Source organism: Nyctereutes procyonoides, unplaced genomic scaffold, assembly GCF_905146905.1.
Source record: "Nyctereutes procyonoides isolate TBG_1078 unplaced genomic scaffold, NYPRO_anot_genome, whole genome shotgun sequence".
Taxonomy (NCBI): Eukaryota; Metazoa; Chordata; class Mammalia; order Carnivora; family Canidae; genus Nyctereutes; species Nyctereutes procyonoides.
In genome coordinates, this window is record NW_026575051.1 from 3,647,091 (window position 1) to 3,670,773 (window position 23,683).

A 23,683-nucleotide genomic window follows, 5' to 3' on the forward strand; every position below is an offset into this window, starting at 1 on the left:
CAGCAGAGAAACAAGACAGACCTCACCTTAACCAATCAAGGTTAACATCGCCAGTAATAAGATAGACTGATATTAGGTACCTTTTGGTATGATGCTATGATGCATTGACAAGGACATAGCACTTCTGTGATATTACCGCCAAAAATGCATGACCTCAATCTAATCATGAGAAACCATGAGACCCAAATTAAGGAACATTCTACGAAATACTTCACTACATATTCTCTATGGGACTCAATTTTCTTCAGATACCTCAAAACAACTTATCAAAAGACACAGAATCTGTACTGAATAGCATATATGAAAACTAAGCTATCAATTATCTAAGGGTATTTGGAGATTTGTAAATTTAGGAGATTTATAAAAAGGTAAAATACCACCACTCTTTCACTCTTTTCACTAAATACTTCATTAATGAGCACTGGGGGAAGAGGGTAGCAAATGGAGGGCAGTAATTCTTTAAGATGGTTGGCGGTCATATTTTTTTAAATGTGTACTTTTTGAAACCAGAGAAAGATAAAACAGTAATTACTGTGTTTACCAATATTACCTTTTTCTGTGATTTAACAATATCATTTACAACAGAGAACATTAAGTAAATGCTTTCATCCATTCAATGGGCACATAGTCATTAAAATGTTTACGCTAAGTTCAGATTAAGAAAAAAATTTGTTTATAATAATGTGAAAAACAGGATGCCTCGGTGGCTCAGCGGTTGAGCATCTGCCTTTGGCTCAGGGAGTGATTCTGGAGTTCTGGGATCGAGTCCCACATCAGACTCCTTGTGAGGGGCCTGCTTCTCCCTCTGCCTATGTCTCTGCTTTCTCTCTGTGTCTCGAATGAATGAATGAATGAAATCTTTAAAAATACGTGAAAAAACAGTTTATAAAACTATACTTAAGTCAATCACCATTTTTGTTAAGAACCGAAAACCATAACGATTAAAGAATTTCCTCCCTATGTTTTAGAAATTATTTAGAGGTATTTAACCTCCCAACAATCATGAACCTGCTATGCATAAAGCACCATCTAGGCACCAGGGAAGATGAACTATGAGCAGGACAGACACATTAGAACTCTGATAACTTACAACCTACTGGGAGCAAAAGAGGGAATGTTTTCCAAATTCACTACTGTGAGCATGAACTATCTTTATAATGGAAAGAAGACTAATAAAACTGCCTTCAAAAAAATGTCTCTGGCATTCAAAATTTGCCAAAAATATCCATGTTTCTGATAAATTCAGTTTTCTTCCCACAACACATATGTGCCGGCTCTGTGATGCGTGATCAGCTGCAGCCAACGGTGACCATAAGCAATGGATGCTGCTAAAGTCAGTATAGATTATGTTTCTATAATTGTATCGCTGCCTCTCAATCCACCTTTGTTTTACTTTGTTTTGAATGCTGGTGCTGGGAGTCAGCTTTAGAAATGTATTTTTATTCAAATTTCTTCCTTTACACTTATTTAACTCCTTCTTGTAGATCTGTCAGGGAAAAAAAACCCAAAACAACAACAACAACAAAAAAAAACCTGTGTTCTTTTCTACCTTTGTACGCATTTCACCAGAAATAGCACAGTAGTCAGATTTGGATGCCCTTTTGGTTTCAGTTCCCTTATCTCACTGAAGTGGTTGGATAGGTTCTGCCTAAGGTTACTTCCAGGTTTACAAATTTCAAGATTCTATAACCTTAGGTCTTACCTCCCTCCATAACGCCCTTTCAAAGTACACTCACACAGGTCCATTTACTGCATTTAAATCCTTTTTAAAGTTTATTCCATCAAATTCTTTCTTTCCCACTTCCTAGGTTTTTGGATCACATGCCACACTGAAGTCTATCTTTGTGCAGCTGTATTAGGCCCTTATGAGCAGGATTTGATTTTTTTTTTTTAAGGTTTGCACAATCTGTATTAATGCAGTGACAGTAAACTTCTACTCACCCATCAACACCCAGATTTACTCCTTTCCCACTATTTCCAACTTTCCGATTCAGCATTAGTCACCTCGTTCATTAAGCATTCTGTACCAGGTTCTTTTATAACACTTCTCTCACTGCATCGTAATTATCTGTTGACCACTGGGATTCCTTCAGTGGTTCCCGTCTTAGTAACAATGGCTAACAATTCTTGAGTACTCAATATGTACCTGGGAAAGGCTATCTTTCCTCATACAAGTTTCACAGAATTTCATAAATTAGGTACCATTTATTCCCACTTTACAGCTGAAAAAACGGACTCTTGGTCAATTTCCTACTCCCCTGACCTTATAATTATATAAGCATTATAGCTCCTGAATCAGTCCCCAACCTTGAAACATTCCTGTTTCGTTTCCTTTCCAGCTCCTACATGCAAAGCAATAGGGAAATACAGAAAATGTAAACACTATAAATTCTATCCTCTCTCGTGAAGATGGAATTTAAGTTTCCAGAATTCTAAAACACTTTCCTGGCAGCCTGGGTGGCTCAGCGGTTCAGCGCCGCCTTCAGCCCAGGGCCTGATCCTGGAGACCCGGGATCGAGTCCCACGTCGGGCTCCCTGGAGTCTGCTTCTCCCTCTGCCTGTGTCTCTGCTTCTCTCTCTCTCTCTCTCTCTCTCTCTCTCTCTGTATCTCATGAATAAATAAATAATCTTTAAAAAAAAAAAAAGAAACTTAGATTGATTTATGAATTGCTTTGAGTTTATCTTGCTAATAAAATATAAATTAAAGGATCCCTGGGTGGCGCAGTGGTTTGGCGCCTGCCTTTGGCCCAGGGCACGATCCTGGAGACCCAGGATCGAATCCCACATCGGGTTCCCGGTGCATGAAGCCTGCTTCTCCCTCTGCCTGTGTCTCTGCCTCTCTCTCTCTCTCTCTCTCTCTCTCTGTGACTATCATAAATAAATAAAAATTAAAAAAATTTTTTTAAAAAATATAAATTAAAATATTAAAAAAAATTAAAACACTTTCCTGCTTACAGTTTGTCCTCTATAGGGCTCTACACACAAGCAGGCCCACAACTGCCTGTGAGGATACACACCATTCGACCTCCAACATTATAAAACTATCCTTTTGATCCCAACCCCACCAGTCTGCCAGACTTTTTCTTGCCTCTGAAACTCCTATGACCAGACCACTTTCAGTATATACATTTTACTTCTCAGAAAGATGGTGCCACCTAGAAGTTTTCTCAAATTCATATCAATATAACTCAAGCTCTAGGTTTTTTTCTTTTATCCACACTCTAATCTCAGATGAAAATGTACTTCTTTCCTAAAAACCTATCCTAATCAACCCAAATCCATGCTGGATCCCCTTCTACACATACCCATCCATTCCCCTCCTTCCCACCTACCTAAATCCTATCCTTTCCTAAAACCCAAGACTGACTACTTCAGTGTTTTGTCTCTAACACGAAGTCCCTCCAAAGTACAGTCTCTCTACACTTTCTCTAATTGCTCCATGTACTTCAAGTCCTGTTTCTTCCATTTTTCTATCTGCCCCCACATAAGATACATAAGAGTTGCTTGTTCAACTGCACTGAAATGGCTAAAGGAAATTAAATTAACCAATTTAGAAAAGCATTCTTCCTGGAGACCAGGGAACACATCCCATTTTAAAAATCACCACTGCACCTAGAATAGTACTTTATATAGGTAAGGGCTCAATAAATTCTTATAGGAGACTATAATGTGTATATCAAGAAGCATCCTGCGGTTTTCATAAACTTGCATCATTAAAAAACATTTTTGGGGATAATGGCTGGCTCAGTTGGTGTAGCATGCAACTCTTGATCTAGGGGTCAGGAGTTTAAGCCCCATGTTGGGCGCAGAGATTACTTAAAAATTTTTTAAAAACAGGGATCCCTGGGTGGCGCAGCGGTTTGGCGCCTGCCTTTGGCCCAGGGCGCGATCCTGGAGACCCGGGATCAAATCCCATGTCGGGCTCCCGGTGCATGGAGCCGGCTTCTCCCTCTGCCTGTGTCTCTGCCTCTCTCTCTCTCTCTCTCTCTCTCTCTGAGTGACTATCATAAATAAATAAAAATTAAAAAAAAAAAAAAAAACTACCCAGGGGGTGCAGTAGACAGGGTTCTTGGACTACAAGCAACAGAAACCAAGACTGGCCATGTGTAGCCAAAGGGGATGTACTGAAAGAAACATCAAAGGCTCAGAGAATTGGAGTGGCAGGGACAGGAAGGCCAGGGTTGGAAGATGGGCCCACATCATGGCATGCCAGGGCTGGCAACAAAAGCCACAGCCTTAAACTAAAACACAAACATCTGGTTAGCATACAGCCGCTGTCTTTCCCCAGCTCTCCCTTCGGCGTCCTCAGGACCCAGACTCGAAGCACCGAGCCACCAACTAATGGAGCCTGAGTCCTGCATCCACACTGGCACACCAGAGAAGGAAGCTAGCACATTGGCCCATTCAGTTCTTGGGATGCTAGGGTGGGCCCTTCCTCCTCTCCAAAGGAGGATTTCTCCAAAAATAAAAGAAGAATGCTCTGAGGAGAGGTGCTGACCAGAGACCCTAGAAATAAAAAGCAGTTATCCCTCGCACAGATATGCACCCACTTGCAAAGTCACTCACAGAATGACTCCACAAACATTCTAAGCCCTGATTTTCTGCCATAAAAATCAATCATTTGGTAGACTCTACATCCCTACACCATAGCCCACAAACTGTTCTCCAGAGACTCTAATGTGTATGCCACTGCCTCAGCTGCCCATCTTCTATCCCATCTGACCACAGCAGATCCTCCCCCAGGTCCCTTGACCGGTCCTATGCCAAGTCCTTCCCAGACATGCACCTTACTAAGCCAAAGAATTCATCTCCCCACTTCTTTCTCCCACAGCACTATATTTCTAGTTTAAAAAAATTTTAAGTTTTATTATAAAATCAAGCTACAGGGATTATTTTAAGTAAAATTCAAGGTGTTAAAATAAATCACTTTGCTTTTATGCATTTAAAATATTTTCTTAGGGACGCCTGGGTGGCTCAGCAGTTGAGCGTCTGCCTTTGGCTCAGGTCATGATCCTGGAATCCCCAGATCGAGTCCCACATCTGGCTCTCTGCATGGAGCCTGCTTCTCCCTCTGCGTGTGTCTCGGCCTCTCTGTGTCTCTCATGAAGAAATAAAATCTTAAAAAAAAAAATTCTTAGACATGCTATAAAGTACGATTTTTTAATGGTACAAAGTATTAATAACATGAAATAAAAAGTAAGTTCAATTCTGAAGGATTTTCCTGGTTCCAGTGGCAGCTCCAAGGTTTCAAACTGGTAGGGTTCTCTGTTGAGCCTCTTGTTTTCAAGTCTTTGAGGATGAGAAGTGTCTTTATTCCTCTCCCAGACACTGGGTGGGTTGGACCCTCTTAATTTCTCTTTCTCCAAGTACAGATCTGGGACAGTGTGAGGGGGAGGCAAGCTGAGGATAAGAGCTTTCTTTATCCAGAGAAAAGCTTCTCTTTCTGTTTTCTCTGTCAGGCTTGGACATTTGCCCAAATCATGGTAGATGCTCCATAACTGATGATCTGAGGAAAGGGGAAGGAAAGATGGTGGACCACTTAACAGTGCCATGCTCTTACAAACAGGGCCCACCAACACCAAGTACTCTGCCCTGTCTGGCACCTCTCCTAACACTATAATTGTCATAAAAGATGAAAACAGAGAATGACTGAAGTCCTCTAAGGCCTTCTACTTCAAATATCACACTGTACTGCAACTGCTGGCTTAGTTATCTATCTCCACCACAGATTGTAAGCAACGTGAAAGCAGGGGCTGTGTTCACCTCATTCACTGTAATGCAGCACAGAACCCACTGCTCAAGAGATACAAACTGATTTAATTAACAAACAAATTCCCATAACTTTCTTCCTACCACAATTCGCTATAAGCCCAGGCTGCAATGAAGTTAGAAATTGCCTTTTCCGGGATCCCTGGGTGGCTCAGCGGTTTGGTGCCTGCCTTTGGCCCAGGGCATGATCCTGGAGTCCCGGGATTGAGTCCCACATCAGGCTCCCTGCATGGAGCCAGCTTCTCCCTCTGCCTGTGTCTCTGCCTCTCTCTCTTTCTGTGTCTCTCATGAATAAATAAATAAAATATCAAAAAAAAAAAAAAAGAAATTGCCTTTTCCTTAGCTTTATATTTACATAGCTGACACCGAATGTTAACTTATGCCAGGCACTGGACTAAATGTTCTATATATTAAGTGATTTCACTTGTCCTCCAACAACAATAAAATAGAGAGGTACTATTATTGTTAAAAGTGAGAAAATGAGGCAAAGAGATGTAAAGTAATTTGCTCAAGATCACCAGACTAGTGAGTGTGACAGCCAGGGATCCAATCCAGGTATGTCTGACTCTAGGGCCTAAGCTCTTCAACACTACAGACATGGAGACTCAAACACCACTTTATGGGACCTGGGCTGGGTGCACAAGAGTGTGAAATCAGTCGGAATCTCTGACACTGACTCGTCTAAAGAGGTAGGAATATTTCCATCTCCACAAAGAAATATGCACTCTCCCCATTTTTCTTGAAATTTACATGGGTACAAGAAATCTTTGACCTTACTCTTAACTCTACCTTGAGAAGGCGGTAACACCTCAGCCACCCCAATAAATGTTAGCGGTCACTGGGCCTCTCTATCTAGGGGACCACAGGGAATGGTAAGGACTGTGGCCCACTGAAGGGGGGTGGGCAGTCCATAAGGGTGGCCACCAATCAGCTCTGGCCACAGTCCTCACATAGGGAAGTTGGTGTGATGAGGCCAGATCCTCTGGTTTTTCAAGAAAAAAACTAAAGACCAGATTCCTTGTTCAAAAATTTTCAAATTAAAATTCTGGCAACTAACTTTTTTTAAATTGCTTTTTATCATCTTTCATCCCAAACACAGCCATGAGCCATCAGTATGTGGTCCTCACACAAAACTTCAAGGCAAACAGGGTTCCAAAGGCCTCTGACTTTCCATGAGGTCACCTACCTGGCCCAAAGTCCTCCATCTAGAATACAGTTTTGTCAGCTACCCAAATCTAACCAAGACATCTAGGTGTGGCCCTACAAACTCCCTAAAACGATTCTGACACTCCAGTTCATTTTCACAGACTCCTCCAAATACTCATAAACACTCCTCTCCATCACCTCTTTAATTAGCTCGCATTTTACATTCTACACTGTATCCTGCCAACAGCTCACAGCTCCTCAGGAGCTCACATCCTATTCCATACATCTTAACCTCCTCAGTTTGGAGTATTCTTTAGAGACACACTACTTCTGTAATTTTTTTTAAAAAATTCCTTTTTGAAAAAAAAAATCACTCTAGTATCTGGCAGAAGGATGACCCCAAGCTATGTCCTTATTAAATAGTTGTTGAACCTTTGAAAACACCATAGAAGTATAATTAATAATTAATCCAGAAACTCTCTGGATTATTTTTTCTGACTCATTTTACCAATAAAATCTAAAAGTTTCATCTCATTATTATTAAAAGCAGTCTACCTAAACTGCAAAACCTCCCGGGAAAAAAATCAGCACTGCAGTGAGAGGTGCAAAAGCCCTGAGTCAGGGCGCAGCACATTTAGTAAGCACTAACTTACTAAATTGTTTTAAGTCTAACAACCAAGTCATTCCAAAGAGGAAGAAAATGAAACATTAAGTAATTAAAATTCCAATTATTCAAAACATATTAATTCAAGCTACTCACATTTACAAAGTGTCTTATAAAAGCAGGTATTTTGCTTAAAGAAGTTCACTAGAATTCCTGAATATTCGAAGAAAAATCATTATCCTTTCATTACTCTTTCTTTTTTTTTTTTTAAAGTTATCTCTACACCTAATACTTAATGGGGGCTTAAGCTCACGACCCCAAGATCAGGAGTAGAATGTTCTACTGCTGAGCCAGCCCGGTGCCCCTTCAGGCAGTTCTTTAAAAGGATTTTACTGTGGGGTGCCTGGGTAGCTCAGTGATTGAGCCTCTGCCTTCAGCTCAGGGCATGGTCCCAGAGTCCTAGGATCGAGTCCCACATCAAGCTCCTTGTGGGGAGTCTGCATCTCCCTCTGCCTGTGTCTCTGCCTGTATGTCTCTCACGAATAAAAAAATAAAATCTTTTAAAAATAAATTAAAAAAAAATGACTTTACTGTTCTATGAACAAAGAGAACTAAGTGTACACAAAGAAAGTCTATTTAAAGGACCATTTCTTTTTAATGTATATAATAGTCTTGTCTTCTGTACAGATTTGTTTCCGCTTGCTTTAGATTTAAGTTTTTGTTTTTGTAATAATTTTCTTTTTTAAAAAAAATATTTTCTTTTCTCATAAGAGACAGAAAGAAAGAGGGAGAGAGAAAGACATAGGTGGAGGAGAAGGAGGCTTCCCGCGGGGAGCTCGATGGGGCACTCAATCTCAGCACCCCAGGATCAAGACCTGAGCTGAAGGCAGACGCTCAACCACTGAGCCACCCAGGCGTCCCTTATAATAATTTTCTTTACGTGGAGTTGAAATTCACCTGCTTTATCTCCTTTTGGAAATGCTCACAAAACACACAGACGTAAGATAATGTTTTATGTTACTCAAGTTATTAATTTCCCGTTTTGAAAAAGAATTAAAAACTGTCCTAAACTGCCTAGGAATTTTTAAAAGTATATTTGGATAAAGCACACAAAAGATATGATCTTACCTGCCTCAGATATGTAACCAGATTTGCACACAGCCCACTTCTGGTTAACTGCACTAAGAAAGCAGCAGGCAGCAGCACACACAAAATGCATGATAAAATGTCGAGAAGCAGAAAAAAACAACCCACTCATGTTTGCTTTGCAAATACTTTTCGTGCTCACATTTGAATATGGTTGTATCATTCTAGTAATTCTTTTCTATTTCATAAATAAGGAGGTTGCACTGTGATGATCTTCTTCAATCAAGTTTCCCATACCCAGCTCTGGGATGGCATTTTGGGGGACTGATGCAAGGAGATAGAAAAGAAGGTTAAGGCACAGGCTGGGAGAAGGAAAAATCTTCGTTTTCTTCCTTCTTGAGAGCCTCCATCACTACTCACAAAGCACACATCACTTTTGATACTTCTGGTCATGGAATGTGTGGGGTTCCCCCTACACCAAACAGGTCTCTGCAAAACCAGCTGGGTGTCCTACAATTTTACTCCATCCTGACGCTATCTCTGGGTGCCGTCTCTCTACTCAGAGAGAGTCAGATCACACAGGTTAAGAGCTCAGTCCCACAAGTCCACCACCACCCTTCCCAATGCCAGTCCCAAGCCCCCATTACTACCAATGCTTCTGACCAATTGGCTACAAATGAGAGGTTCCAACCGCCCCCTCTGTGGGCTCGATGAATTTGCCAGTGGCTTACAAAACTGAAAGAAACACTTCATGTTTGCCAATTTATTAAATAATATGATAAAGGATACAGATGAACAGCCAGATCAAGAGCTACATAGGGCAAGGAACTTCTGGCTCCACAGAGGTGAAGTGTGTCATCCTCCCAGTGTGAATGTGTTCACCAACTTGGAAATTCTCCAAACCCTGTACTATTGGGATTTTTATGGAGGATTCATCACGTGGGCATGATGGGTCATTAACTCCATTTTCAGCCCTTCTCCCTTCTCAAGGCAAAGGGGGGCAGGGCTCAAAATTCCAAGCTGCTAATCATGGCTTGGTCTTTCTAGTGACTGGCCTTCATCAGGGAGCCATCCAGGAACCCACCCAGAGTTGCCTCACTGGAACAAAAGACACTCCTATCATCCAGGAAATTACATCAGGAGCCCTGTGTCAGGAATAGAGGTCAAAGACCAATATTAGAACAAGAGATGCTCTCGTGTTCTTATCACTTCCGACATAGTGAGAATATTAGGAGCTCTGTGCCAGGAACCAGGGGCAGAGACCAATACATGCCTTCTATTACCTCACATCTCTCAGGAAGAGCTGAAAAGTCACCATTCCACTCAGAATTCTACCTCCTTCTCATTCCACAGCTGGGACAAAAGCATATGGCTAAAAGTGAACTGTTTCCTACTACTACTAGGAAGGTACTTTGGCTTGAAAGGTCGACTCTGCGTAGTGTAAACAGCAAGAGTTTAGAAATCGGCAAGCCCAGTTTGACCCAGACAACTGCTAAGCTGCTTTTCAGGGACTTGAAGGCCAGTTAGACAAGCAGCTTCCACATCATAGCACTTTCCTGATACACACAGGCCACTGCCAACACTGATTCTAATGCACACATGCAGACCACTCCATTCCTAGCAGTTCCGCATTCCAGAAGGATCCCCAGCACTTAAGGTAACCAAACTTCAATAAAATTAGGTAAGTGCTCAAAAACTATAGTGCTTAAATGGCCTGGGTTCAAACACATTTCTAGGGATGCCTGGATGTCTCAGCAGTTGAGCATGTGCCTTCAGCTCAGGGCGGGATCCGGGATCAAGTCCTGCCATCAAGCTCCTTGTGGGGAGCCTGCTTCTCCCTCTGCCTATGTCTCTGCCTCTCTCTCTCTATCATAAATAAATAAAAATTTAAAAAAAAAATAAAAAAAAAACACCCAATCTTTCACTTGTAATGCCCTGCAGTGTATCTTTTATAAGCTAACAACTACCTGAATCTTTTGTTCCATATCCTTTGTACCTTTTGAATTTTGTACTGTGTGCATATACTACCTATTCAAAGTAGCCTTTCTGACTACCCTAATAAAGTGTAAAGAAAGTTTAGGGATTTTTCTTTGGGTCCTTTCAGATTTATTTCTTTAAAATATTACAGAACAATACTTTTATCTCCACTTGTACATTTCTTAAGCACAAGTTTTTTTCTAATCAACTCTTACTATTCTATTACCATCCTGTCACCATCACTTCTATTCCTCACATACAAGGGAAAGAAGGTGGTTTCATGGATATTACTGGTTTGTTTGCTGGGTTGCTGTAGGTGGCAGAGTAAAGGAGAACCAGGAAAACTAGAAGAGTAACAAACCTCCACAGGAAATGGTAGCCTCCCACCTCTGCAACATCTCCCACCACTCTCCTCCACTTGGCCTTCAGCCACTCTGGCCAGCTTCCTGCTTTTCCTCCTTGTCAAATTCATTCCCACTAGGGGCCTCTTCCCTCTGCCTTGCTTTTCAGAGACTACTGGACCCCAATTTGCCAACACCCCCACCCCCAGTCTCAGTCCCATCACATATTTGTTTCCTGCCCAGTATCACCACTGCCTAAAATCAAGTTCACTAATATTTTTGCTCATTTACCATCTCCCTGCATCTGATATCAGAAGCTTCACAAGAGCAAGAGCTTCCATCCTGTCTTGTTCACCACTGCATTCCAAAAACAGCATCTGGCCTAGAAGCAGGTACTCGATAAAAGTTTGTACAACCAATGAATAAATGAATGAATGACTATAAGAATGAACATTTTTCAGAGCACCTGGGTATCTCAATCAGTTAAGCATCCAACTCTTGATTTTGGCTCAGGTCATGATCTCAGGGTCATGGGGTCTAGCCCCACATGGAGCCTGCTTAAGATTCTCTCTCCCTCTGCCTCTGCCCCTCCCATTGTTTGTACATGTGCACACATGCTCGCTCTCACAATAAATAAAACCTTTAAAAAAATGAAGAGTTTTCCTCACTCAAAGGCTTAGTTAGCTAGGAAGCAAGGATTTCAAGAAGACTGAGAAAAACTGTTGACATCCTTGAGCTTCCATGTTATTTTAGGACAGAAATTCTCAAACTAGATTCAAGAAGTTTTCTTGGATATTCGGAAGGTGTTACTCAGCAAGTTGACTTTGGATGCATATGTTTTATTACTAAACTTTAAGTTTGGGGACTTTTTTTCTAAATTCAATTCCTTATTCTTCTTTTATTTATATATTATCTTCTTCGCCTATGATGGATCCTTTGTTCCATTTCATACATTAACCACCATAAATCAAATGCTTCAAGACTCCATACTCACAAACTTGACATCGTGTCTCTTTCACTTTGACCTAGATAAAGAATAAAATGATGACAAAAGAAAACATTTTTATGACCATCCTTATCAACCTTCATTTGCAAACTGATTACTACTAACTAAACTTTGGAATCCAGATTTGATATACATTGTTGGTTGGCTACAACCACTACTGACAAGTCATTAAAATAGTATCTACTACTTGATGGTAGTTTGTTGATGTATTTACTTACCTACTAGTAAAAGGCTATCAGCAAAATGAAAATCCTTTGCCCTCAGGTATTACATCACTAAAGGTTAAGGATCAGTACATTTTATCAACTACCCAACACAAATCCTGCAAGATGGCACAGACTCACAAGTTCAACATGTAAAAGAAATCCTAAGTGTCCTATTATGAAAAAGGATCCATTGAGACTCAAAAGATTTACAACCGAATACACATACACTCCCACTGGGCTGATACTCAATATTATTATCAAACACCCTGTCACTAAGACACTGGAAATAAGGACTAGAAGACTTCCCTGAAACACATTACTGGAAGGCACTAGCGTTCAGTGTATTGGGGGTATTTTCAATTCCTCTACTAGCTGTAAAGATCCCACAACCCTGAGATCATGCCCTGAGCTCAAGGTAGACACTCAACCAATGAGCCATCCTGGTATCCCTAGACTATAAACTTCTTCAGGGACAATGTGTTCATTCATTCATTCACATAGTCAAGAAATAATATTAAGCATATTCTATGTTCTCATCACCAAGGATACAGGAGTGCATAAGAGACAAAAATCTCTATCCTCATAAACTAACTTGTATTCTAGTGAGAGAAAACAAGACAACAAACAAATGGGAATATAACATGTCTTCATGATATGTGCTGCACAGAAAGAAAGAAGCCTAGGAGATACAGTGACAATGGACTGGTATTATTTTCTATAACATGATCATTAAAGACTTGTCTGATGAGGTGAAAACCAAGCAAATAAAGGGGACCAATAATATGACAGAGAAACAGCACAGTGGCCAATGTGGTTACAAGAAAGGGATGAGTAAGAGGGAGAGTAATAAGAGATGAGGTCAGAGACATGGCAGGGGACCCAAACATCCAGAACCTTAGAGGTCATGATTAAGACACTGGATTCACTGAGCAGAATACCACTGGGGCAGAGAAGTGACATGATCTGACATCTATGTTGGAAGAATCACTACAGCAGCTATGGTAGACGAGACTAGAAGAGTGAGAGCAGAAGCAGGAAAACCAGTTAAGAAGATTCAGCTGTAGTCCAGGCAAGAGGCAATAATGGGTTAGACTAGAATAGCACAGTGGAGGTGGAAGAGAGAAGGTTAGGCAGGATCTGCTGTAAGATTAGATGTAGTTTGGGAGAAAGGGAGAAGTCAATGATGGCTCCAAGGTTTCTAACCTGGAGCATGGATACTTCCTTTACTGAAAGAGGCACAACTAATTAGGAGAAGCAGGTTTCTGTTGCTGTTTGGTTTTTGGTGGATGGAATCAAGAATTCAGTTTGGGTATTCTAAGTTTGAGATGCCGAGAAGATATCCAAATGGAAACACCAAATAGCTTGCAGGATAGTCAAAAGTCTTGATTTCAGGAGAGAAATTAGGGCTAAAAATACAGTTGACAGTTATCAGTATAAATACAGTAGTTAAAGATGGGACTGGATGAGATCACCTACTGTATAAGCATGTGTAGGAAGTATGGGCAGTGAAACCGATTCAAAGATTGTGTCCTGGGATCCCTGGGTGGCGCAGCGGTTTAGCGCCTGCCTTTGGCCCAGGGCGCGATCCTGGAGACCCAGGATCGAATCCCACGTCAGGCTCCCGGTGCATGGAGCCTGCTTCTCCCTCTGCCTATGTCTCTGCCTCTCTCTCTCTCTCATTCTGTGTGACTCTCTCTCTCTCATTCTGTCTGTATAAATAAATAAAAATTAAAAAAAAACAAAGATTGTGTCCTTGTGCACTACAATAAAAGAATTCAGGAAATGAGAAGGAATACACTAAGAAGGAACAACCAATAAGAAGGGGAAGAACTAGAAAGATGCCCTAGAAGCAAGGTAAAGAAAGTATTTCAAGAAGAAAGGAATTTTGAGGTAGCAAGGATTCAGAACTGGCCAAACTGGCCACTGGTTTTGTTAACTTGTTATCTTGAAGACTAATTCCAGCAGAATCATAAAAAAGAAAATCATTCCTGACTGGAATGAGTTCAAGAGAAATGGGAAGTCGGAAAGTGGAGACAGGGAATACAGAAAAGTTTTGCTGGGAACTGGAAGAAAGAAATGGGATGGTAGCTGGAGGGAACATGGGGTAAGGGAGCATTTCTTTTAAGATGGAAAATACTTTACCCTGCTCAGCTGGGAATGATAAAGTAGAGAAGGATTTGGTAATGAAGCAGGAAAGATAAGGACACCCATAGGAGTGAGGCTGCTGGGCTGGCAGGAGGGGATGGGCACAAATACATAGCAGACAGAAAAGCTGACTTTATGAGGGACCATAGACTTCTTTACCAGTGTAAAGATACACTGCAGGATCTTGCACAGAGACTAGTCCACAATAGGGCCCTCAAAAAATGAGTAAACTAATGTATTCTTGAACAAGGGCCCTTCCTTTTTGGACTAGGCTATGAAGAAAATGAGAGATTGCTTCATACAAAGTAGATATGCAACCCGATATTTACTGAGAAATGAGAATCACTCAGGAGCAAAAAAGGTTAAGGCAAAGAATAGAAAAGAAGAATGGAGATTGCAGTATGATTTCAGACCAGACTTCACATCTCAGGAAGCGAAGTAGAAAAGGAGATAATGGGAAAAATGTTTAAGTGACTAACCAGTATTACTACGTAAGCACGAGAGAGCACACACACAAGAAGCCTCCAGGAAAAGAATGAGAGAAATGAGCATCAGTAATGTCCAATCAGATGACTGGATCAATGCACTCATCATGATCTTAGAACAATGTAATACTGGACAATGACCAGAGATATGTTACAAAAAGACTCTCCAACCAGCCTGGGATCTACTGAAAGCTCTTTGTCATGGTTATTGCCTCTGGGATTGCTGCCTGTGCTTTACTCCCCTCTCTAGAGCACAGGAGAAGGTGTGGTCTGCCATGACGTCCACCTGCTCCTCTGGGACATTCTTACTAACAAACACTCGCCACCAGAGTCCCTGCCCACTGAGGATCTGCAATGTCAGTCATCTCCCCACCCACCCTCGTGAGCTCAGAGAAAGTGCGAAGCAGCAGGCCCTTGCCAAGAGATGGAAAAGCTCAACAAGCAAACCTAAGACCCTTAAGGACAGTTTTGACCTATTATTTTTTATTTTTTAAAGATGTATTTATTTATTTATTCATGAGACACATACAGAAAGAGGCAGAGACACAGAAAGACAGAGAAGCAGGCTCCTCATAGAGAGCCCAGTGTCCCAGACCCGGAATCACGCCCTGAGCCTAAGGCAGATGCTCAACAGCTGAGCTACCCTGGCATATCTGTCCTTTCCTTTTAAAAGCAGTTTTAATACACAGAGAAATCTAAGATGATCCTATCAGTACTCGTGTTTTACCTTGAGTAAAAATAGACCCTTAGGCGCAGCTTTAACTTTCCCAAGCACTGTGACATCATCTGGTGTCCAGACTGTGTCACTGGCCTTTCTAGGAGGGTATTTCACACTGCTAGATATTTCAACTGTCTAAAATGCCTGTTCCACTCCCCCACTCCACTCTGGGGAGGGTACAAGAACACAAGCAAGCCCACCTCTAGTGTCCCTCACTTCCTGTCATCACAGAGCCTCAAAAAAAGACGGATAAGGGAAAAATCTCAACCGGAAGTGCTTTCAGAGAACCAAAGACAAACAATATGACAAAGTTGATTGTTATTGTCACCCAGTCCAGAACAATAAAATCTTACTCAAGAAGCCAGTTGCAGTCTTGTATACTGCTTATGATAAAACATTAACTGGGAAGATACGGCAGATTAAAAATACAAATGTATACTTTCTTGCTAATTTTTGTAGGTCTAAGATCTTGTCTTGAATCTATCATTGGACGGCTGAGTTGTCTTTCATATACCACACCCATCATGCATGACCTGTTTTCCAGTTCAGGTTTTCAGGTTTTTGTTTTTGTTTTTTTTAAGATGTATTCATTTATTTGAGAGAGAGAGAGCAAGAGTGTGCACATGCACACATGCAGGGGATGGGGGGAACACGGGGGGAGGGGGGCAAATCTCCAGCAGACACCCTGCTGAGCCAGACATGGGGCTTGATCCCACAACCCTGAGATGACCTGAGCCAAAAACAAGAATCAAACGCTTAACTGAATGAACCACCCAGGTGCCCCTCTGGTCCAGGTTTCTATAAAGAAAAACGAAAACCTGAAAACATTCATGAAGTGATCTATGTGCAGAGTCCTTTTAGACTTTTAAGACTCTTCTCCATCCTTCACAGTTTGCTTATCCATATAATTGAGCAGTAATTTCTTTTAATGATTTGAAATTATTGAGTCATTCCATTTAGAATACTCACAAAACCATTATTTTTAAACTCAAATCTCACATGCTTATATCATATTTAATTACACTACATAATTACAATAACAAGTAAGATGAACATACACAAATACAGGAATAAATACAACTGATTCTATGTAAGCACAGGACCGATTGGGTTGGGGGTGTATATGAGACCCAGTGGCTCACAGAATAACAAGAGTATTCAGTATACCGAGCTGGTTTAAATGGAGGTTGGGTAAGAGACTGTCTACTGTGTATCAGTAGGTTCAAAGTACAGTAATAAATATGTTATCATGAATGCCCTAAACCTAAAGGTTTTAATTTATCAAAATGTTGATAACAATTAGTAAAACTTTGAAGTGGGGGGAGTTTCCTGCTATGGATTCTTGTTTACTCACAGGAAAAGCAGTCCAAGGTCTGACGGAAAGGAAACACACTCTGTTCATGCAGTTGGGCCTGTTCTTCTGTTGCTCCCTCTAGACTCTAAACTCCCTATATGTAACAGTATCTCAATAAACTTGCTCTGTAAACTTGCCAACTTGCCAAATATGTTCACACATCCTAAACTGGATCAGTGTTTCAACTGTCACTGCTGGCATATAAAATCTTCTGGGGCTGAAAAAACAGAATGTTCGAAGGTTTGATTCTAATATTTTCTATCTCTTTCTCTTTACACTGTATGTATGTTTCCTGACACTGGTTAATTAAGTTTATTAACCAGGGTCTCTTTATTCTTACATTACTATTGTATTCATGCTAACAGTATTCTGTAAGCTATTCTATCTTGATTAAAGCCATTGCTTCCCATTAAAAAATAAAATTGGGTTGAATGTCCTATTGAATTTGAATTTCACCTTCCCACAATGTGTGGCAGCTAATACTTCCAGTTTCTGGCACTTCTATTGAGAACATAAAAGTTCTCCCGGAACTAACAAATTACTTCCCTTCTAACACAATTATGTAATCTGAGAGCTGAACGGCACCCTAGAGATTATTTTGTGGTCCAAAATCCCTCCCAATTAAGGGATCCCAGCAAAAAGTACTCAACTTTTTTGGGCAGGAAGGGATATTTATCTTTAAATCTCACATTATAGAGTGCTGCACCCATAGTAGGCTGTTAACACATACTTGTTTAATTGAACTGAACAAGTCTAAAATGGGTGCATTTCATTAATTTTCTTGTCCTTTCTGGGCTTTAGCTGTAACATCCACCGAATCTGTAATTAAAAATTTGCATGAGGGATCCCTGGGTGGCGCAGCGGTTTGGCGCCTGCCTTTGGCCCAGGGCGTGATCCTGGAGACCCAGGATCGAATCCCATGTCGGGCTCCCGGTGCATGGAGCCTGCTTCTCCCTCTGCCTATGTCTCTGCTTCTCTCTCTCTCTCTCTCTCTCTCTCTGTGACTATCATAAAAAATAAAAAAATAAAATTCAGATTATTTAAAAAAATTTGCATGAAAAAAATAATAAAAATAAATAAAAAAATTTGCATGAATCTTCTGCTCATTAACCAATGTTCAAAAAGAAATTCAACAGAGAAAACTCCACAATCAGCCAAATGTCTTAACATTAAGTCTGTTAATGTTAGTAAATAACAAAACTAAGAAAAAATAGAAAATCAAGTCTTAGTTTGCTTATGATCTATGAAGTTTCCAATTTATCCAAAATACTCACATGTTCTCAATTTCAGTATGATTTTTTTAAACAAATAGTCTTGCATCATTCATACAACTAAATTATACACCCTTCTACTTATAATTGGGGTGCTCACAGACTTAACCACAGTACTGTAGTAAGACATGTTATTATGCTAATTAATTTTCCCTCCAGTTAAAACAGACTGTGATCCCATCTGATTTCCTGTAATATGATATGATAATGAAAAGAACAAAGCCTCTGGAGCAGTAAACACCACCAAAAATTTTACTTTACTCAAGTATATATTCCAAAACTGCATCATTCACAGCAGGCCCTGCCCAGTACCCCATTACAATGCATCTGTTTTGGGGACTTTTACAATATATGATAGAACACAAAGTATACATTTCCAAATTCCCTTTCCTTCTGTTTTGCTGAAAGGGAACACACACACACACACACATAGTCCCTCAACAGCACAATTACTGCTTTACTAATTTTTTTCAGGCAATAATTTAAAGTCCCACTTCCTCCTAAACATCTCTGGACAGCAACTCTTGGCAATCCATCTGTCTCTTTCATCACAGCTTCTTTTCATAACTAACGGGTCAAGTTCCTTTCCCCCCATTTCAACACGACGCACTGTACTTGCAGCCCTGCCACTATAGCCCGTTGCTGAATGCCAGAATATAGCATATTGAATTTCACTGTCCTTCATTGTTTCCAGTTTAACTGCCATTTTACCACCATGCACAGGAGAGAAACGCTTTCCCACAGGCATCTTATGAATTTCCAAAGCAGCTACTCTTTGTGGATTCACAAAAACGTTTGCCTTCTCTAAATTCCCTTTATCACCACCAAAACGGCTCTGGCAAGCTGAGATTTTCTTTTCTTTCTTTCTTTCTTTCTTTTTTTTTTTTTAGGTACTCCATGCAAAAAAGAAACTGATTCTAAGCATGTCCATTTTGCTAGCAAATTCAATCCTTCCATGCAAAAAAGAAACTGATTCTAAGCATGTCCATTTTGCTAGCAAATTCAATCCTTAAGAGTTTCCGATAGGGCAATGTCGGGGGGCACAGATCTTAAACATGGCTTTTGGGCTTCCCAATTAAAATGAAGTGGTTTCAGGTCATAAAGACTCTCTTATCGAACGTCCTTTCTTCTCATCTCAGCTACACCAGAAAGGCTACCCAGCGCCTTGTAAAATAAACAACTGGCTCTGGCGTCTGTACAACGCCCTAAATCTCCCCAACCACCCCCCATGGGCTCACAGACACACGTAATCCCTCGGCAACCCCCAAGCCTGCTCCCGTAGCGGGCTATTTCTCCGGCACAAAGGGCCGGCCTGCGCCTCGTGCACGGCGGCCTCTGCACACATGTGCGGGCTGACAAGTGCGGGGCCGCCCTTCCCGGGCCGACGCTGGAGGCCTGGCCCCGAGGCCACGCGCGGGCCCGCACCCACCGCCTTCCCTCGGCGGCCCCCGGCCCCGTGACGGGCGGTCGGCTCTCACGCTCCCCCGGCCTGACCCGAGCCGCGCGGGGCCACGCTCGGGCCCGCTGCCCCTCCGCCCACCGTCCGTCCTCTTTCCTCCCTCCTCCGCTCTGGCTCAAGGAATTCCGGCGGCACTTCCTTCGGGCCGGGACCGGCAGTCCTGCCCGGGGCCCGGCACACCCCCGGCCCGCGGCCGCGCCCCCGCTCCTCGGCCGACTCCGGCGACCCCCGGCCCTCCCGGCCGGAGCCTCACCTCCTCCTCGCTCTCGCTACGGAAGCACAGGCACGCGGCCCGCTTCTTGTAGCCGTCGCCGTCATAGGTGCGGGTCTGGTTCGACTTGAGCTTCATCATCCTCCGGGCCCGGGTGGGGGTGCGCTGCGGGTCGCGGGAGTCGAGGGTGGGGAGCCCGCTCCGGACGGCGGCGCGCGCGCGTCCCCGGCTCGGCCGAGGAAGCAGGGAGGGGGAGCCGCTTCTCCGCTACACGGCTCGGCCGCTGGCCCGCCACGGCTGCCTCATGCCCCCCGGCCCAGGCCCCGCGCCGCCGCCGCCGTCACGGCTGCCGTCGCCGCTGCCGCCACGGCCGCCGCCCCCTCTGCCGCCGCCACCCCCGACGACGACCGCGCCGCCATCTTGGGCGCGCTGCGTCAGCAGCGTAAGGCCGCGCGGGCCTGCGGGACGGCCGCGCGCTCGCAGCGCAGGCGGCGTCCGGGAATCGCACCCTCCCAGTCCGCGCGGCGTAAACGAGCGTCTGGAATGAAAGGGCCGGGCCGTGCGAATGGAGGCGGCCGCCACGCCGGGAGCGGAGGGGTGGGGCGGGCGCGGCGCGCGCGGAGGAAGTCGGGGGAGGGCGGGGTGCGGGCGCGGGGTCGCCCGGGGTCGCCCGGGGCCGCCGAGAGGTGCGGGTCTAGCCGCGGGGTCGCGGAGGGGGAAGCGGGGACTCGCCCAAGGTCAGGCCGCCCGCCTTGGCCTTGCCGGTTCTCTGGGAGCGGGGAAGGGGGAGGTTTGGAGGAAAAGGCGGATGCAGTCCACCGCTGTGGAGCGTGCCGCCTGATTCACCCAGGATCAGGCACTGCGCGGCCCCGGGCGGGCGAGAGGAGGCTGGGGGGAGGGGCGCTGCGCTGCGTGCACGGGCCTCCAGGGCTCTGGGAGTCTTGAGGACCGGGGCACCAACATGTTTATCCTGCAGCCCTTGACGGGTGCAAGACGAATGCTTCCTGTTAAGGTAAGCAGGAGGGCCAGACAGGGAAGATACGTATGTCTGTGCCCTGCACACACAATGCAAATTGTAAAACATCCTTGTTTCCGGCAATAAACGAGGACTTTATAGTGTGGACGTCAGATTCTCCAGAGAAAATACATAGCAAGACACAGGAGCAAGGAAGAATGAAATATAACCTGTGAATATTCCCAGCAGCCCAGACCAAACATAATACCATGCCCATTCCTTGAACGTGGTGTAAGACCTGTGCGGGATTTGTCTGTGAGTTGCTTATTGCCCTTCTTTAATTTGCTTGTATTTAGCACATAAAAATCAGGTTTTGAAACCAAACCTTTGTTGGAATCTCAGTTACATGTTTTATTTGGTTCTATTTTTTGTCTGGCAATTAGTCACTTAATACATTCCAAATAATATCAATGGCATTTCACCTAATTCTAGCCACATAAAATGTGGAATTTCAGTTAATTTGGGTCAATCTTCATGCAATAGAATTCCCAAAATCTTGGTCATTTTGGTTGCTTTTCTAACTTTCTCTTCTGCCATTAGGTCTCTGAAAGGAAAGAAAAAAAAAGTTCTGGCTGTAGAAATCCTGTAACATGATCATTGTCAAAAATTTGAAAAATGGGATCCCTGGGTGGCGCAGCGGTTTAGCGCCTGCCTTTGGCCCAGGGCGTGATCCTGGAGACCCGGGATCGAATCCCACGTCGGGCTCCCGGTGCATGGAGCCTGCTTCTCCCTCTGCCTGTGTCTCTGCCTCTCTCTCTCTCTCTCTGTGACTATCATAAATAAATAAAAATTAAAAAAAAAACTTTAAAAAAAATTTGAAAAATGCAGAGGACATAATAAACTAAATCATGTATCTTTCAGCACATTCTGTAGAGATCTGTAGCCTGCCGCCCCCCCCCCCGTCTTTCCCCCTATGCTATCTTTTTAAAAAAAAAAAAAACCTTTCTAATTACTACCTGATAGCCCATCATAGGGATGACCATCAATTATTTTATATTTTCCTCATTGTTAGAAATTTAGATGGTGTCCTCTGTTTCATTAGAACAGTAATGAATGTCCCTGTATATAAATCCTTGTCCCTATTTCAGATATTCCTTTAGGATGAATTCCTAGAGGCAGATCAAGGGGGTAGGAACATATTTATGGCTCTTGCTACCTCTTGCCAAAGCCTTCCCAGAAAAGTTGTCTGAGTACAATCATTCCAGCAGCTAGACAGCTACATGGTACTATCTGCCACTTTCTTAGGGTTGAGAGCAGAATTGCAAATGGTATTCCAGGTCTCAGTATACCAGAGTAAACCTTTGAACATGCTTCCTGGGTGTCCAGAAGGCTCTAGGCTCTTCTTCCAATACCCTCACCTATTCCATTATCCCTTCCCACGTACCCAGAGAAGAAACCAAATTATATTTATCCTTTAAAACTCAAAAGTTGGGGATCCCCGGGTGGCTTTAGCGCCTGCCTTTGGCCCAGGGCACGATCCTGGAGTCTCAGGATCGAGTCCTGCGTCAGGCTCCCAGCATGGAGCCTGCTTCTCCCTCCTCCTGTGTCTCTGCCTCTCTCTCTCTCTCTCTCTCTCTCTCTCTCTCTATGTCTATCATAAATAAAAAAATAAATCTTTTAAAAAAAAAATAAATAAAACTCAAAAGTACCCTCCTCCTGACTGCATAACTGCCTCTATGCTTCCTACTGGCCTGAGTTTGTCACATTGTCACATGGCATTGTCACTGTTTCTTTTTTGCCAATCTCATATTTCAAATGTATTGAAGTCGGAGTCTGTGTCTCACTCATCTTTGCTTATTTCACTCAGCAGTTTTCCCAGGACCTAACAGAATCGACCTTGAAAACATTTTATTAGTGAAAGAACAACTACTGCCCTTCCAGAACCTGATCTTGAGTATAAAGCTTAATCACTTGTCCACAGGAACACCCCACACGACACACCTAAAATCTGGTCCTCTGAATGAAGATCACATAACATTATCCTGGCCCAAGATGTCAGAAATCATCTGTAATAACTTTTAGTGTGATCTTGGGTAAAATGTTAAACAAAATACAGAAAATTGTTTTTCACAGGTGCCTTACTCTGTCTTGTTCCTTTAACATGCCTTTCTCTCCTCCCTCCCAGGACTACCTTGTCCATCCCATCAAGTCCCCCAGGAGCACCCACTGGGTCTGATCTTTGCTCTTGTACAAGTTACCTATTAATGCATAACACATCTCCTCAAAGCTTAGTGGCTTAGAACATGAATCAGTTATTATTTCTCATGATTTCTGTGGGTTAAGAATCCTGGAGTGGCTTGACTGAGCAGTCCTTCTCTGTGTCCCTTATAAGGTGAGCCAGCTGGTGTTGGCTGGTCCCACTGTCATCTGAAGACTTGACGAGCTGCAGGACCCGCGTCCAGGGGGGCTCTCTCACATGGCTGGCAGGTAGAAGAGTTTCTGTGCCTTTTAATGTGAACTTCTTCGTAGGGCTACCTGAGCATCCTCACAACATGGTGGTCAGATTCCTCTAAAAGCAAACAATACAAGACTCCAAAACTGAATGAATTGCAATGCTTTTTATGACCTGGCCTTGAAAGTCACACTTTGTTAGTTCCACAGCTTTCTATTGACCACATTAGTCAGCCTGACTTAGTGTGGGAGAAGATTATACCTTATACCAGAAGGCAAGGATCACTGGGGTCGGGACACCTGGATGGCTCAGTGGTTGAGTGTCTGCTTTCAGCTCAGGTCCTCATTCCAGGATCTGGGATCGAGTCCCGCATTGGGCTCCTTGCAGGGAGCCTGCTTCTCCCTCTGCCTATATCTCTGCCTCTCTCTCTCTCATGAATAAATAAAATCTTCAAAAAAAAAAAAAAAAGAAATAAAAAAAGATCACTGGGGTCCATAG

The 23,683-nt window shown here is 43.1% G+C and overlaps 1 protein-coding gene across 1 annotated transcript in view; it reads right to left on the minus strand.

The window, feature by feature from the left end:
* The window catches only part of NUDT3 (nudix hydrolase 3), a 113,846-nt gene extending 93,726 nt beyond the window's left edge, over positions 1–20,120 (minus strand). The window contains exon 1 of the mRNA XM_055329983.1: positions 19,821–20,120. Coding sequence (XP_055185958.1) covers positions 19,821–19,919 — 99 coding nt within the window. The 5' untranslated portion in view covers positions 19,920–20,120. The remainder of the gene's footprint in view (positions 1–19,820) is intronic.
* Positions 20,121–23,683: the final 3,563 nt, after the last annotated feature.